Below are 17,880 nucleotides of genomic sequence, written 5' to 3'. Positions count from 1 at the left end.
TCTTTGATTACATTAGTAAAACAATCTTGGGATTGTGAGTAGGAGAGGAGATGGAAAGTAAAAACAATTTTGTGTAGTTTTATTTTTTAAGTCAAACTGTAGCTCTATTGAGGTAAAATTGACCTATAAAATAGTAAGATATCCAAAGTATACATAATGGTGATTATTAGATATAAATATATACTGTGAAAGAATCCCCCGTTTAGTTAATTAACACATCCATAACCTCACTTTTGTGTGTGAGAACATTTAAGGGCTACTGTCTTCGCAATTTCAATTATACGATACAGTGGTACCAATGATAGTCACCATGTTTATAAGCTCCTCAGATCTTATTCATCTTATAGCTTAAAGTCTGTAGCCTTTTATCAACCTCTTCCTAGCTCATCCACCCTCTAGCCCCTGGCAACCACTCTTCTGTTCTCTGATTCTGTGAATTTTCTGGGGGGGGGCGGATTTCACACGTAAGTGATACCATGTAGTATTGGTCTTTCTCTATCTGGCTTATTTCACTTAGCATAATGCCCTCAAAGTCCATCCATGGTGTCACAAATGGCAGGATTTCCTTCTTTCTCATGGCAGAATTGTATTCCATCATATAGTAGATATATACATCTTCTTTACCCATTCATCCAATGATGGACACTTGGGTTATTTCTAAATATTGTCTGTATGAATAATGCTGCGACAAACATGAACATGGAAGTGCAGGTATCTTTTCAATATCCCGTTTTCATTTCCTTTGAACATATACCTAGAAGTGGAATTACTGGATCATATGGTAGTTGTATTTTTAAATTCTTGAGGAACTTCCATACTGTTTTCTGTCGTGGCTGCATGAATTTATATTCTCACCAATAGTTCACAAGGGTTTCCTTTTCTACACATTCCTGTCATGCCTGTTACCTCTTGTCTTTTGATGATATCCATTCTAACAAGTGTGAAGTGATATCTCATTTGGTTTTGATTTTCATTTCCCTGATGATTAGTGATATTGAACACCTTTTCATTTGCTTGTTGGAAATCTGCATGTCTTCTTTGGAAAAATGTCTACTCAGTTCTTCTGCCCATTTTTTAATTGGATTGTTTATTTTGTTGCTGTTGAGTGTATGAATTCCTCATATATTTTGACTGTTAACCCCTTATTAGATATATTATTTACAAATATTTTCTCCCATTTTGTAGGTTGCCTTTTCATTTTGTTGTGGGTTTCATTTGCTGTGCAGAAGCTTTCTAGTTTGATGTCATCTCACTTGCTTATTTTTTGCTTTACTTGCCTTTGCTTTTGGTGTCAAATCCAAAAAATCACTGCCCAGATTAGTGTCAAGAAGCTTACCTCCTATGTTTTATGATTTCAGGTCTTAAATTTAAATCTTTTTAAAATAAAATTTAAGTCTTTTAAATTTAACATTTTATTTATTTTATTTTATTTTTAAAAGATTTGTTTATTTGAGAAAGAGAGAGAGAGAGCACAAGCAGGGGAGACAGAAAAGCAGACTCCCTGCTGAGCTGGGAGCTTGATGTGGGGCTTGATGTGGGGCTTGCTGTGGGGATTGCTGTGGGGCTCGATCCCAGGACCCTGAGATCATGACCTGAGCCAAAGGCAGATGCTTAACCATCTGAGCCACCCAGGCGCCCCTAAATTTAACATTTTAAATGTTTAACCTTACACAAGGAGAGTCAATAGAAAGCATTTATTATTTGATTTTTTGCATTTTTAAGAAGACAAAAATAGTATTAATGCATATTTTTATAATTTTTGGATAACTTTTGGATAACCAACTGCAAAATATTTTTCACATTGTTAAAGAAGTGGCTATAACTTCCATATTGTTAGTAGGAATTAAAAGCAAAAATATAGCACAGATAGCATTTGGAAGAATAACAGAAAATACAAGGAAGGAACCATAAAACAAAATGGAATAAATAATATAAAAGAAGGAAAACCGAACATCAAGTGTGACAATTAAATATATTTGCAAATAGACAAAATTTTAGATAAAGTAAAAAGAAAATCCAATTTTATACTGTTAATAAATTTCTAACCTTAAACAGAACACAAAAAATTAAAAAAAAAAAAAATAAAGGCAGGGCCAAAAATACATCAAGTAAACATAATCAATAAAAACAGAAGTGGCAACATTATTATTATAATAACATTAAAAAAATTATTAACTATGATAACAAATTTTTAAAAATCAAGTCTATCCGTCATAAAGACATAATAGCTATAAAACACATTAAGTTTTATAAATGAAAACTGGAAAAAATGGAAGCAATTCACAAAACTCATTCAATTATATTGAAAGATTTTAATATACAATTAGTCTCAAGCTTTAAAAAACAGGAAAGAAAATAAGTATCAAAAGATGTGAATGGTATAATTAATTGGTTTGCTTTGGTAAATATATATTTAATATTGTCTTTTATAATCAATGAACATACTTTATTTTCAAAACCTGAACTTAATATTCATAAATCAATTTCTTTGGTTTATGTCCTCAATAAATTTCCAAAAGGATAAATTGAATAGGCTACATTCCCTAATTATAAATGTGATTAATCTGAAAAATAAAAGACAAATTTAAATTAAAATATCCAAACAGAGAAATTTTAAATCATTTTCTTTTCAGAGCAAATAGGAATTTTGAATCAAAATGAAAATCCAGAATGTATTTGTAAACAATTGAGGAAACATCATTGGTATGGCAGCATGGCAAACCTTTTAATTATATACAAATTTTTACATTAAGAGATATTAATGTTTTCATTACTAAGCTAGAGCATATTGTTATAAACTTACAAATCAAGAATTTAGGTAAAGATTTTTTTAAACATGCCTAAAGAAAGCAGAAGGAAAGTAAGAAATAAATATTAATTAAAAATAAATAAATATTAATTAGGTAGCAGAGAAACAGAATCCAAAAGCCATTTCTTTGAGAATTCAATAAAGTAAGTCCCTGTCAAGCAAAATTCACACACACACACAAAAACCCCAAGTATAAAACTAGGAATGAGAAAAGAATATAATCTAAGCTTACTTGCTCTAATTTTACAAAATTAAAAAATCTTTAAAGAATCTGGAAGATTTTTCTAGAAAAAAACACAAATTTTCAAAGTTGAATCAGTAAGCAGATATTTTTTAAAAAGCTACAATAACCAAACAAAACTTTTCAAAGTATTATTTCTTTAGAAGGCTAAAAACATTCTTTCAAGTGTAAAAGGAACAGATACTTCCTATGCTATAAAATCTGTTCCAGAACTTTAAAAACAAAATAGCTTTCTAGTTAATTTTATAAAACTGCATAAGCCTGATACCAGAAGCTGACATATAAGATAGCAAAAGATTTATAAAGGAGGAGGATAAAATTGTGTTTTCCTAATATACTGCATTGAAAATTACCTAGGTCCAAGACTTGTTAATAAAAAGTGGGTTTAATGCCAAATAAGTCCGCCAAATAAAGATACACATCCTCTTGAAGAGATCAGCAATGCACATCATCACATTAAAGATTCTGCACTTGTGTGAGAGTTATCATTAACTCAGCATATTCCAAAATTATTCAAACATAAACACTTTTTTACATTATACTTAATATTTAAACGTGTTAATGTACCTCTAATGCTTGATTCATAGTAGGTCCTCAATATATGTTTTTATTCCTTTTTCTTTTTTCCTAATTGTGAGATTTCGTGGCTTCACCAGTAGATGGCATCGATCTTAATCATAATCATTCAGGCTTTTCCTGATGGAATGTTCACAGAGCTGATGAAACATGTTATCATTCTCAACAATGTAAAAGAAAAGGTACAGGGAACAGAAAGGAGATGAGAGTTGGGAGACATCAAGAGAAGGTAGGAAGCTCTAGGGTCTTCATTTTGCAAAAGGTGGGGAAACATGGTTTGTGTTTATTGAATGAGAAATGGAGGTATTGAGGTGACATTTGAGGAACTCAGAATAGTGACCCCACTATGTACTAATTACAGGGGATGAGAGGCATTACTCCTAATCTATCAGAGTAGACAGTCAATAGACCCTGTCCAAAGTTGATGAGTCAAGAAGTGGTATTTGCATATTATTATTTAAAGATGTGGAAGTGACCATCAGAAAAACCAACAACCCAAACTTGCTAGAAGTAATTGCCTTTGAGGAACAGAAGTGAAGTTGGGGTGCAGGACTGTTACTTTTCATTTTAAATCATTCTGCATCATTTGATTTTCTTTAACCATGTGCATATTTTGGTATGTTAAAACTTTTCCAACGTAGATATCCAAAATTATTTTTAGCAAAATTAGTGGGAGATAACAATTTAGGGTATAGATTAATACAGGCATAACGTGGCTGTCCAAATCTGATAAAACTCAATGTAAATCTTGGCTCAACCAATTACTGAGACTTGTTAGCTTCGAATAAGTCACTAAAATTCTCTAAATTTCGGTTTCTTCCTCTAAAAATATCAGTAATTATACCTAACACATAAAGTTATTTTGATATTTGAAATTGAGATAATGTGTCTAAAGCACTCAGCACACATATGGAGGGTGCTTAATATTGTCATACTTACTAGTTGTTATAAAATTATTAAAAATGATTATTGTTCTCAAGGATATGTTATAGTCGCTGTATTCTATCAATCACCCTTTATGTATGACTGTATAAATCTGTAGTATGTAAGTGGAGATTTCTTAAATGCTAATGGTCACAAAAGTTCTTCTAGTTGTTTTTCAGAATTTTAGAGTGCTTGTTTTTATTACCTGCTTCAGAGGCATCATGATGTAATGGAAGAAACCAACATCAGTTTGCCCACCTCTACCTTGGCTAAGTCATTTAATCCAATTTCAGTCACTCCATTTGTAAGATGACATTGCTGGAGATTCACCTGTCTGAAACTTAGAGTGAATCAGATGCTCATTTGAGGTGCTGGTCACTCTAGAGGCCATGGCTGTGGAACAAGAGAAGAAAGTGGCCCATTGAATGTGGGGCAATTGCGGGATCCCACATGTTGGTTAAGGTCTTACCTCTAAATGTCTGGCCCTGGGGCTGAGGGAATTTTTTTGACCTTTGAAATGAAGTTTGGTTTGTTAGAAAAAAAAATTATTCATGTGCTTTCTGAGGCATAAAAAGCCTGCTTACTTCTGTCAGATGAATTTACTAATCCAAAATATCAGGGTTCCCCTTAGTAAATTCAATTCCCCACTAAATGATACCCTCATATGCCATATTACTGAGTTTAGAATATATAATTCCACTGTCAAATTAATGGCAATGCATAAAAAAAAAATGCTTCCTTTTCACTGGCATCCAGTACTTTTATGAAAAAAGATCAATCAACTTTCATGCCAATTTTTATTTATTTTTCAAGTTACTCAAGAGTAAATTGGATAGGATTCTGTTTAGAAATTTACTTGCAAAAAAGTTATTTTTCAGGATATTGCTACAGAAAGCTTTGAAAAATAAAGAGGATGTGGGAGACAGGATGAGGACCTTGAATTTTAATTTCATCTCTACAAAGAAAATTCTTGACAAGTGTAGTCACTCACGCACTCGGTAAGTATTTGTTGTGGGTAAGACTGATATTGAGATGACAAAAAGAATTCCTGCTCTCAAGTTAACACAGCAGCAGCAGGTCTGATGTAGGCCTGCTGGAAACAAAACACGTTGATTTTCATTTTCAAAAATAGTGCAATATGAGATAATCTTGCATCACTAACTCAAATAAAATGACAAAATTAATCTACATTTAAAGGAAATGTCCTCTGCTCTCCATCCCCAAACTTTCCATCTCCAGTTTTTTCCATTCATATTTACAGGATTGGTATATAATGGAAAAATGAAAAGACAGTAAACTATTTTGTTTGTACTATTTGAGCCTTCCACCGATGAAGACTATTGCATTTTTGAGCTGGACCTTCTTGTTGGACTTAGGCTCCTAGACACTCCTCAAACAAACTTCTTGTTGGGAGTGTCCTGATTGCGTGCTCTGTTTGTTGTAAAGGCTGCTACGAATTGTGGTACAATTTCAAGACTCCACTGGGGTGGTCTCTACCTTAAGTCGGCTTTCCTTAGGAGGCCCAAGCTCCTGTTACCCGGCTGTTGGAGGAAGAAAAATATAGTAGATAATAGAGCTAACGATGGAGGACTGCTGAACTTATCACAGCTCCTCAGAGGAGCTCCAGGAAGCCATCAGAGAGGAAATGCCCAGAAACGAAGAGCTATCTGGCAGGCTGTTAGCAGTGTCAGCCCCCCGCCCAGAAGCCCTTCGACCCTGTGATGTGTGCCAGAACCACACCAGAGCACCCAAGAACCACACCAGCACTCAGCCCATCACCTCCTCATTCCTGTTACAGCACCTAAGCTTACTGTAGACTTTCAGAAATTCAACTTTCAAATGCATTTTAGGATCACATCATGTGCAATGTCTAGAGCAGCTTACATACATTAAAATATGGGCAGTATTGTATAAACAGTATTTTTTAATCCGCTGAATTTATAGAAGGACAATGACGCATGTTAATAATAATTTTATTACTTTACCACCATGGTCACTTCAAGTGTCACACACAATGTACATATAATGGATGGTAGAAGAGCTAATAATCCAAAATTTGAATCCTCCAAGATCATTTGCCACTGTACATTTCTGTATCAATTATTGTAGTCCATAAGAAAGGAAGAGTGTAAAATGAAATCTTTCTCCACATATTCTGGCTCTATCCCAATGTCTTCATTAAGGTCATATTTGAAGGAGGACAAGATATAATTTAATTTTTTAACAGGACTCTCTTCCCCTTGACAAGTATTTTAGTTTAGAAATTACTTTATATATAGCCATTAGACTATTAGAACAATTGTTCTAGGAATACAGCTAATATATCAATGGGCACAAGGCAAAATTAGGCAGAATGAGTAAATAATATAAGGAATTTGTATAAATAATATAAGGAAGATTTAAAAGGTTTGGATTAACTTCATTATCCACATTTTCTGTAATATGTTTAATTATATTTGTTATTAGGTACATTATCTAATACCTAGGGTCAAAAACAAAGACATTTTTTTTGAAAGGAGAAAAAAAAGACACATTTAAAACCCCTTTGATTAAAATCTATTTGTTTGCACGATTTCCAGAAATTAGAAAACATGGCTTCAAGTCATCATTTTTCTAAAGCTGTGTTTCCTTGCCTGGCCAGTAGTTGGGTTGTAGCAAATGATCACTTGTAGTACAATTTTCCTTCCTGATTCTTGTAGACACCATTGTTCCTTCTGTCTTGGTTCTGAAGCTTCTATGTTTTGAAACACAATTTTTCTTTAAAGTGAAAAGTACTGCAATACTTAGGAAAATGGACACTGTGCCCAGCATCACAGTTAGTCCCAGATATATGTGTCTAAAAGAAGAGAGAAACTCAGTCATAATTATTGCAACTATCCAACTCTAAAATGGGAAAGGAAGGTAATAGTATCATTCCATAAATAGCAATACCAAGAAAATCAATCTGTCAATGAAACCATCACGAGGATGTTTTTTCTTAAGAATGCAAATTCAGTGGCTATAAAAGACCTTCTATGAACATCTGGCAGACTACTGAAGGCAGTATGCTAATATAAAGCGACCTCTTAGTGGTGCCATAATTTTTAGTTACTACTAATTACATAATCAGTTCCATCCTCTCTGTAAATTATCCCCTTAGACCAGATGACCATATGCCTATTTGCCCAGAACAGTCCTAGCTTATGCTGGTGTTATCCCAGTGTACTTTTTAATAGTGCCCCTTTTCACTCTCAAAAGTGTCCATGTTGAATGATAAATTATGTGGTTACCCTATCCTTGAAACTTGCCCAAATGCATGTCTACAAAAAAACTGCAAGAAGCAATGTTAAGGGAGACTCAGAGCTCTTAGTAGAGCAGAATGACTTAAGAATTAACCAAAGTCCATCGTCTCTGAAAAACAAACTGAGGGTTCTAGAGGGGAGGGGGTTGGGAGGATGGGTTAGCCTGGTGATGGGTATTGAGGAGGGCACGTTCTGCATGGAGCACGGGGTGTTATGCACAAACAATGAATCATGGAACACTATATCTAAAACTAATGATGTAATGTATGGGGATTAACATAACAATAAAAAAAAATTAAAAAAAAAAAAAAAAAAAAAAAAAGAATTAACCAAAGGTTTAAATCACTTTCTTAATGAGAAGCCTTTAGTTCTTAATTCTATCATAAAACAGGAAGGTATGGAAGGACAGGATGAATGATTTATTCTGGTCACCTTGTATACATACTCAGTCTCTGATTGAAATACATTGTCTTTACATTAAAGTAAATGCCGCCTTAGCAAATGGAGCAAAGCATAAATTCTACTCATAGGTCAAGTCCCTTTCAAAGACCAAAATAAATTTCTCACATAACATCAAAGCTTATTAAATCAAACAAACTTATTTGAGATGGTTGGCTCAATTCACATCCAACTTCCAACTTACACAGTTCAGTACCAAGCTTATTCCTCCAGAAAATGCTCAGATTGTAGAAAAAAAAAAAAATCCTTCCTGCTTTTAAGCCATTGAAGCATTGCTTTAAGCAATAAGGGGACTAAATGTTTGATGAAATGAACTGAATGATGCCATAGTGAAAAAGCCATGCCCCTCAGCCCCATACACACTCATACACACAGAAAAAGCCTTTTACTTTTATGCATCTCAAGTACTGGAATAATTGAACATCAGTTTGGCAATAAAAGCTGGACAGATTTAGAGCCAAATCCAATCCTTGCCCAGGGGGATTATATCTGACGTAAATGGGACAGTTTGGCTCAGTTTGAAAAAGAATAGAATTAAACCCAAAATGTGACCTAAATTCAAATGATTCGGAGCTTCAGAGAATTACCCACTTGTGTGCATAAACTTGCAAAATTCTACTGTATTCTGGAATCTTTTGTGAATTTTATTTAAAAAATGATTACTCATTTAAAATAGGAGTTAAGATTAGGAACGGGGAAAAACTGAAAGATCTAGCCAAATACATAATAATAAAATTATTCTATAAAATAGAACTCATTTCTTGGTTAGATGATCCTTTTGCAGTGAAACTCCATGAGGAATGATTACTGCCCATTTCATTGTGCAAATCTGTAACGTTGTAGCAGGGAGATGCAGGAACGAGTTTGATACGGTACCTGAAAGCATTTGAATCATATAATCTGCAGGAGCCTCTACGTCCACATCTTTTAAATCCCCATTTGAGGCATGAAGTGTCAATCAAAATTCCAAAATACACGGGAGCTGGGATTCCTGCTGTGAGAAAAACAAACAATTGCTGCTAAAAATATATACCCATCTTTTTGATTATCCTATAATGAATGAGTCTCTGGAACCACCTACTTTCAAACTAAAAACAAACTGCTTTGGGGAAAACAGGTACCTGTAGAAGACCAGAATACGCTACCTCATTGTATTTCTCTGGCATAAACGTTATTTTGAGAAACAAGGCACAGAAGAAGCTGTGAAGACAGAGCCTAAGTTTCCTTTTTGTAAGGGAAACTAAGATTTATAACAGAGGTCTTCATTTGTAAGGGTGTCTACCTCTCTGTACCAAGAGAAGGATTCCTAATCCCAAGAGGCTTTTATCAAAGGAGAAGGCACCCACCTAAATCTCCATAACAAATCTAACCCTTATTTACCTTACTTTTCCTGGTCACCTTCCCATTACTTAAGAATGAGTTTTACTTATTTTATGCTGTTATCACTTTTTTATTGTGCTGAAAATACTGACTTCTAATGATATTGACATAATCTCTTATTTGCTTTATTTTAAAATACGTAATAGTTTCAACATAACTATACCAATGTTAGTATTGAAGATAAGACTACACAATGCAGTGAAGTTATGTGGCTTTGGTAATGATTCTGCCCTTTTAAATCTGTTTTTCTTTGTGGGTATGCCTCTTATATGATATATAGCTAATTTCAGTTTGTTTCAAGAACGTCTTAGTTTCTTTTGTTTTTTTTTTTTTTTTTAAGATTTTATTTATTTATTTGACAGAGAGAGAGGGAATACAAGCAGGGAGAGTGGGAGAGGGAGAAGCAGAACTCCTGCTGAGCAGGGCCCCTGGGATCATGACCCCAGCCGAAGGCAGACACTTAACAACTGAGTCACCCAGGTGCCCCATATTGTTTTTTAATTACATAAAAACTGCATGATTTCAGTTTTTTAAAAATATTTATTTATTTATTTAAAAGAGAGAGAGAGAGAGAGAGAGAGTGAGCTCCTGAGCGTTGGGGGGGGGGGGTGGAGGGGTGGCAGAGAGAGAGAGGAAGAGAATCTCAAGCACCCTCTCCACTGAGTGCAGAGTCTGACACGGGGCTCAATCCCAGGACCCTGAGATCAAGACCTGAAAAAACTTTGCATGATTTCAAATTAAAAATTAAATCAGAGTTACATTTACAAACTCTACTTTCCATTCTGTCTTCTCTTACTTTTTTCCTTCCTTCCCTTATACGTAACCACCACCACCACCATCATCACTCACCACCACCACTACCATCATCATCATCTTTTTAGTTTATACTTCCATTGTTTCTTTTTTAAAATGTTAGCAAATACCTTTGCATACGTGTATAATATTTCTACCTTTCCATACTTCTTACACCAAATGCATCATAGTATGAACATCGTTCTACATTTTACTTCACTTCACTTAAGGGTATAGTCTTGAGATCCCTTGGTAATATAGACTATTGCATCCCTCCAAAATTCATATGCTGAAGCCCTAGCCCTAATATAACTGCACTTGGAGATAGAGTTATTAAGGAGATAAAGGTTAAGTGAAGTCATAAAGGACTTTAATTTGCTAGGACTGGTGTCCTAATCAGAAGAGGAAAAGATACCAAAACTCTGTCCCTCTCCATATGTACACAGGGGAAATCCTTGTGAGGACACAGTGAGAGGGCAGCTGTCTACAAACCAGGAAAAATGGTCTCAGGGATCTCACCAGATAACAGGGCTGTTGGTACCTTGATCTTGGACTTCCCAGCCTTCAGAAATGTGAGAAAATAAATTTCCTATGTTTAAGTCCTTCAGTCTGTGGTATTTTTTTATGGCAGCCAGAGCTGACTAATAAACTTGTGAACATTAGAGGGAGATTTTTCCCCATTCATCCTTACAGCTGCATAGGAATCCATTATGTGGGTTTACTATAGTTTATTCAAATATGTCATATTGATGGACAACTAGACTGTTTACAGTCTTGCTATTATACATAATGCCACAGTAATTAGACATCCATAAAATTTTACTTATTTCATAGTTTTGCTAGCAAGTTTTTGGTATTAATTTTTAGAAGTGAGATTGCTAGGTCAAAAAATAAATCTAATCTTAGTTTTGTTAGTTACTGCCACATAACTCTCCATTGAGGGCTGAGACCATTGAGAAATTTTCTCAACAGCAGTGTGTAAGCATATCTATTTTTCCATACATTGCAAACAACATTTGGTAATTTGCAAATCTGATAAGCAAAAAAAATTCTCTCAGTATAATTTTAATTTGTGCTCTCCTTACTATGAGAGAGTTTGACCATCTTTTCATATATCAAGAGGCATTTACATTTTTTTTCCATGAGATGGCTGTTCATACCTGTTACCCATTTTTCCATTTGGGTGTTGGTCTTTTTGTTCTCAATACTTACGGGCTCTCTTTATAACAGGGATATTATAAATAGTCTTTGCATAAATTGCAAAAAATAATTGTTCTCAGTTTATCATTTGCCTTTTGACTTTGCTTAAGATATTTTTGCCATTTTCAAGTATATTTTTAGTTTTATGGAATCAATTTTATGAATCATTTCTTTTTTAATACCTTATTTTCTTATTTTTTAAATAGGTTCCATGCCCAGCATGGGGCTTGAACTCACAACCTGGAGGTCAAGAGTCATGTGTTCTACTGACTGAACCAGCCAGGGGCCCCAGTGAAACATTTCTTTTACTTGAAGTCTTTTTCTAGTGTAGGTTATATCTTTATCTCCAAAAGGAGGTAGATATAGGAACCAATTCCAGCCAGAGATATACTTCAGGCTCAATAATCTGACATTTTTCTAAGTAATCTCTGTTTTCACATTGTAGAATTAGAGCCAGCCATAATGGGATAAACTTCCATATTTGCTGCTTCCCCAATTTCATCAGGATTATACTGTATCTTCGTATATACCCATTTTATATCAAGATCTATTTATTTTCAGATTTTTTTTAAAGATCTGAGTTCGTTTTTCTCCCCGGCAGTTCTTTTCTGTTAAACTACGGAGGAACATTTGTGATTGTTTTGCTTTATTCCTTAGAATATAAACTTTGTAGGAACAGAAAACTTATCTGCCCATTAACTCTATTTTCTATGGGTTCTAACTAATGCATATTGAAAAATCTATTAGTCAGAAAAAAACATTCCAATTACATTTAAAAAATTGTCAACTCATAGCCATACTGTTTTGATTGTATGAATGAACTGATCTTTCTACCAAATGATATATCCCAGCATTGAGAGTAGCTCAAAAGAATTCCTTCCATTTTAACAACTGAAGAAATTATATTAAGGCTTCAGCCTTTCTTACTGATTTCATTTCTTGCTTTCCTCTCAGAGGGCTCTTCCATAACAAGAATAAACTTTTTTTTTTTTAAAGAGTTTATTTATTTATTTATTTGAGAGAGAGAGAGAGAGAAACAGCATGAGAGGGGATAGGGTCAGAGGGAGAAGCAGGCTCCCCGCCGAGCCGGGAGCCCGATGTGGGACTCGATCCCAGGACTCCGGGATCATGACCTGAGTCGAAGGCAGTCGCTTAACCAACTGAGCGACCCAGGCACCCAAGAATAAACTTTTTGACAATAGACCAGTGCTGGAAGAGACAAGACTGTCAGACAAAAAATGTCACTATTCTCACAAAATCACTTCATAATATCACAGGCCCAGCATTGGCTCTCAATTTCTAGAACAAAGGAAGGGAGAAGTTGAGAGTGGGAGGGAGGGAATAAAGAAATGAAGGGAGGAAGAAAATAAATAGGGACCTAACCACTTATATTATTTAGTTATGCGTGATAATTCTGTAAAAATACTTAGAAAAGTATTCAAAACACATTTGTCATGGCTACCATAATTAAAACATAGATTATACTTACCAAGAACTCTTATTGCTAAGGTGTAGATACCCAGGGCGAAAGACTTAAATTGTGGCTTAATGCACCTAAAAACAACAAAAGCACTATAAAGAGAATATAGTCCATTAAAGCAAATAGTAATGTTAGTGATAATCTGCTTATCACATATGAAATGTTAGGATTCAAGTAGCGTTTATGGAAAACCCATAGTGTCCTAGCATAGGGAGGGCAAATTATGTAAATCCATGTGCTATTAGATGCAATGCATCAAAGAGTTTATAGTTAATATTTCCAAAATGTAAATCACCTCTACAGGATATATTCAGATGGTATTGGATAAAGTAAAGTTGTAAGTTTAATTGGCAAAACAACAAAGATTCACAGAAAAAAAATTCTAAGAAATTTGAGGCAACAATAAGGGATCAATAAACTATAACTAATTTTTGTGGCTCTTGGTCTAAAAGCACAGGACCATGTTGATCCGAGTTGATACAATTATAATTGCTGTGGCATGCTAAGTGTTTCTGCTAAATAGTGGGGACCTGAATCTAGCAGCCAAGTGCAAGAATACCTAAAATAACAAGGGCATCCTTAATATGACTGTATAGTTTTAACTAAGTGGCCTGTCGATTTTAATGGTAATAATCATGATCATATTATAATAACTATTGAGTGTTAACCACGGTACTAATTTCTTCATGTGTATAATATCATTTAATCTCTACTTTAAAAGAGGCAAAAATCACAACTTTTCTCCTTCAATCTAAGGACATCTCCTTCTGACATCAAAACACAGCATGGTTCATTTGAAGGGCTGGTGGTGAAGATAATTCTTCATCTAGGACCCTGAATAAGCACTTGGCCCAGGCGACTACTCGACCCAGTATAAGATGTGGAAGAAATAGACACCCTTGAAGAACAATCCTGGTTTGAGAACTCTGGTGCAATGCTCTCCGTATCATATTCCCATTTGAAAACATAATATCTCATGTTTTCCTTAAGCCCTTTTGTGGATGTTAGGTCCTATTTTCTGTTTATTTTTCCTAATCATTTTCCATAATATACTATGGGAAACCATAGATGTATAGAATACTTTTGATTAGTTTCATTTTAGAATAATGTGATATTCATCCTTCAATATATGAATTAATTTAAAAATCACCTAATCATCTCATAAAAGATTAGTTTCCAATAAAATTTGACTTTTTAGGTTTAATAATTTTACTAAAATTTGTAATATTTTTAGATTATTTTATCAATTGTATAATAGTAATATTTGCATGGTTAATCCCATTAGGAAGAAAATTTTATCACTGACAATACTAGTTACAAAACTACTATTTTAAAATTTGAATATATGTGCTTTTTTATAGAGATCTATGATAGGAGAGTCAATAAAAAATGTTCAAACATAAATTATATTACAATAGAAGAGAAGCCTACAGGGAAGTTGAATTAAGATATAAGCACAAGAAGAAAAAAATATGTAACATACTTACTGTAAAAGGTTTTTTGTGTAATTTTCAATTAGGTGATATTGGTTATCTAATCTGTTTCCTAAATTCTCACTGATTACATTTAAGAGTGATCTACATTTAAAATTATTATATTTTTAAATGTAAATATTTATAATATACTGGAAATCAATGCTTACTTACTATAAAACTTAAGATAAATTTTTAGATGTCCACTTAACAATATGCCAAAGGGTACACAGTTTTAAAAATTCTTTTAGAGTTTTATAAGTAAAAACACTTGGAATCATTAACATATATTCATGGATTAGAGAACTCAATTGATTCAAAAGTTATGAACAACCCCCCCCCACACCCATACATATAGATAATTCTAGTCAGAACAAGAAAAATAACCTACATAATAAAATAATAAATGTGAAGCATTGTGATATTAGATGAGTCTTTAAGCTATCTTAAAATTTTATCACTAATAATTCAGTGAAACCATGCTTAATCTAAAACACAATTAGCCTAGGGGCACCTGGCTGGCTCAGTTGGTAGAGCATGTGACTCTTGATCTTGGGGTTGTAAGTTTGAGCCCCACGTTGGGTGTAGAGACTACTTAAAAAAAATTTTTTTTTTAAAGATTTTTATTTATTTATTTGACAGAGAGAGACACAGCGAGAGAGGGAACACAAGCAGGGGGAGCAGGAGAGGGAGAAGCAGGCTTCCTGCGGAGCAGGGAGCCCAATGTGGGGCTCGATCCCAGGACCTGGGATCATGACCTGAGCCAAAGGCAGACACTTAACAACTGAGCCACCCAGGTGCCCCAGAGCTACTTAAAATTAAAATCTTAAAAAATAATAAAAAACACATTTAGTCTCCACTGGATAGTATTATCACCATAATTAGAAATAGCATATTGTATTTTTTGAGGGGCTATAGTGTGATACAGGCTCTCTAGACCAATGATTTACAAAAAGATTTTAACTAGAAAAACTTCTATTCAACCATATTTTTGCATAAAAACCCAAAAATGGGAAGAGTATAAAACTAGAACAAGGACATGGGTCAAGTTCCCTGAGAGAGCTATAAGGAATCACAATTCTCTAGAACAGAATTTGAAATCAATGTTCTAAATGATTATAATATGTCTTGTATTAAAACTGGGGCAGGGAGGATCGGTGCTCACCTCAGAAGCAGTACGTATCCAGGTATGCCGCCTAGAGATAAAGTATAGGATGTGATGACTGAAATGACAAGGAAATACAGAAACATTTTGGGACATCCATTATCTTTCTGACACCTGCCCACCATGCCTGAGGAATTTCCTGACTTTGAGGCTGCAATCCCCACACAGGTACAGTTATAAAATATCTGTAACACAAAAGAAAAAATTCCAATTATTGAGGTAACATCTAAATACAACTGAAAATACGTATTTGTTTAAATAGACTTTACAATATAGTATACGTGCATCATATAAACAATAAGGTAAATATTCTTTTATTTCTCTGTGTTAAGGTATAGTGAGCAAAGTGAAATCTATACAGATAACATTTTTTTTTTTTAATCCAAACAGCAGATGGTCAAACTACCGACCCTACCAAACAATCTCCCAGTAAATCCTAGTAAATCCAAACATACCTTATCTCCTTCTCTGCCATTTCCAAGCTTAAGCCACCATTATTTCTTGCCTTGGTTATTGCTGTCATCTCTTTATGCTCAACTTATTTCCACTCTTATCCAGGTATCATTTGTTACCCACACAGTAACCAAAGTGAGCCTTTAAAAATGGCAGTTACTATTCTCAGCCTTCCAATAGCTTCTTATTATGCTTATACAAAATCCAAAATCCTTATAGAGGCTTACACACTATGATGGAACTCCTGGATCCCCCTCTGATCTCACGGCTCAATCATCTTCCCCCTCTCCCTCTGCTTCAGTAGCACACGTGGGTTTCCACTGTGCCCTTGCCAACCCTCAAACATGGTAAGTTTACCCATGCCTTATAGCCTAGCTGTTTTCTCTGCTGGGTAGCTCTTCTAGATAGCTGTAAGGCTGGTGCACACACCTCAGGTCTCTGTTCAGTTCATTAAAGAGGGTTCCAGGATGATTCATTCAAAAAAATACCCCCATCTCTCCATCCTTTATTCTAACTTACCTTTTCCTTACAGTGCTTATCATTACCCATTAGAGTATTATATAATCATTTGTTTTTAAACTATACATCCCCACTAGAATGAAACTTCTGGCAGAAACTGTCTGCTTTCTCATCATTGTACATGTAGAGCCTAAAGTGGGTCCTCTTTTTAGGCACTCAATAAAAATTTGTTAAATAAATGGGCATAATTTGAGGATATGACTTTTTAATGGTAACTAGGAAAAAAACCCTGAATAATAAACCTCAACTAAATCTTGGACAGAGAGGCAAATTTTATAATCCCTCATTAGTTTATTTTTGTAAATATCACAAAAGAGTTTGTGACTTTTTAGTTAAACAGTGAAATGAAGCTGGCATTTCCTTTCCAAGGAGCAATGTTGATTTTTTTTTTTTTTTTTTAATGAATGTCAGATAAAAAGCTTTTGAACCTTGACCTTGCCTTTTACTAGATACATGAGTTTAGGCACATCAGTGCCTCATTTCTCACATGAGGAAAATAAGTAAAGTAATAACCAATCACTTGAAGACCATGATATTTAAATCCCCCCTTTTTTTAAGCACCTCTCTTAGTTCCTGGCATGAATGCCTTCGATAAGTGAGGTTCCAGGTAAGGAAAACTTTCAAGCAGTTTAGACAAAAGAGTAGAGGCTGAAAGAAAAGGAAGGAGGAGGAGGAGCAGGGGAAAAGGGAGGGGAAAGGGATGGGAAAGGGAGGGAAGGAGAGGGGAGGGGAGGGAAGGGAAGGGGGAAAGAAAGAGAGGAAGAGAGAAAGAAAGAGAGAAAGAAAGAAAGAAAAAGAAAGAAAGAAAGAAAGAGAAAGAAAGAAAGAAAGAAAGAAAGAAAGAAAGAAAGAAAGAAAGAAAGGAGAAGAGAAAAGAAAAAAGAAAAAAGAAAGAAAAGAAAAAAAAGAAAAGAAAAGAAAAGAGGGAGGGAGAGGGGAGGGAAAGGGGAATGGAGGTCAAAAACTCAGTTTCAGTTGGGTGGGTAGTCCTGTTCACTGTTGCTGGAAGCCAGTCCTTTCTACTCTGAATAAAATGTCAAAGTAACAATAAACAGAGAGAAAATCAACTTGTTACTCTACATCTACAGAAGTCTTTGCCTAAGCATTCTTATCTAGTTGATAAGCATAT

The 17,880-nt window shown here is 34.5% G+C and overlaps 1 protein-coding gene across 6 annotated transcripts in view; it reads right to left on the bottom strand.

The window, feature by feature from the left end:
* Positions 1 to 6,507: 6,507 nt before the first annotated feature.
* SLCO1C1 (solute carrier organic anion transporter family member 1C1) overlaps positions 6,508 to 17,880 on the bottom strand; it is a 64,497-nt gene continuing 53,124 nt past the window's right edge. For 5 of the 6 annotated variants that reach the window (XM_078075705.1, XM_036119173.2, XM_036119176.2 and 2 more), the window contains 4 exons: positions 15,780 to 15,964; positions 13,152 to 13,216; positions 9,167 to 9,284; positions 6,508 to 7,386 (listed from right to left, as the gene is read on the bottom strand). In XM_078075705.1, the coding sequence (XP_077931831.1) occupies positions 7,164 to 7,386; positions 9,167 to 9,284; positions 13,152 to 13,216; positions 15,780 to 15,964 (591 nt within the window). In that variant the 3' untranslated portion in view covers positions 6,508 to 7,163. The remainder of the gene's footprint in view (positions 7,387 to 9,166; positions 9,285 to 13,151; positions 13,217 to 15,779; positions 15,965 to 17,880) is intronic. The other variant, XM_036119175.2, reaches the window with a different exon arrangement.

Source organism: Halichoerus grypus, chromosome 6 (genome assembly GCF_964656455.1).
Source record: "Halichoerus grypus chromosome 6, mHalGry1.hap1.1, whole genome shotgun sequence".
In the NCBI taxonomy this organism is placed as follows: domain Eukaryota; kingdom Metazoa; phylum Chordata; class Mammalia; order Carnivora; family Phocidae; genus Halichoerus; species Halichoerus grypus.
This window is presented reverse-complemented; position numbering and strand designations above follow the sequence as displayed.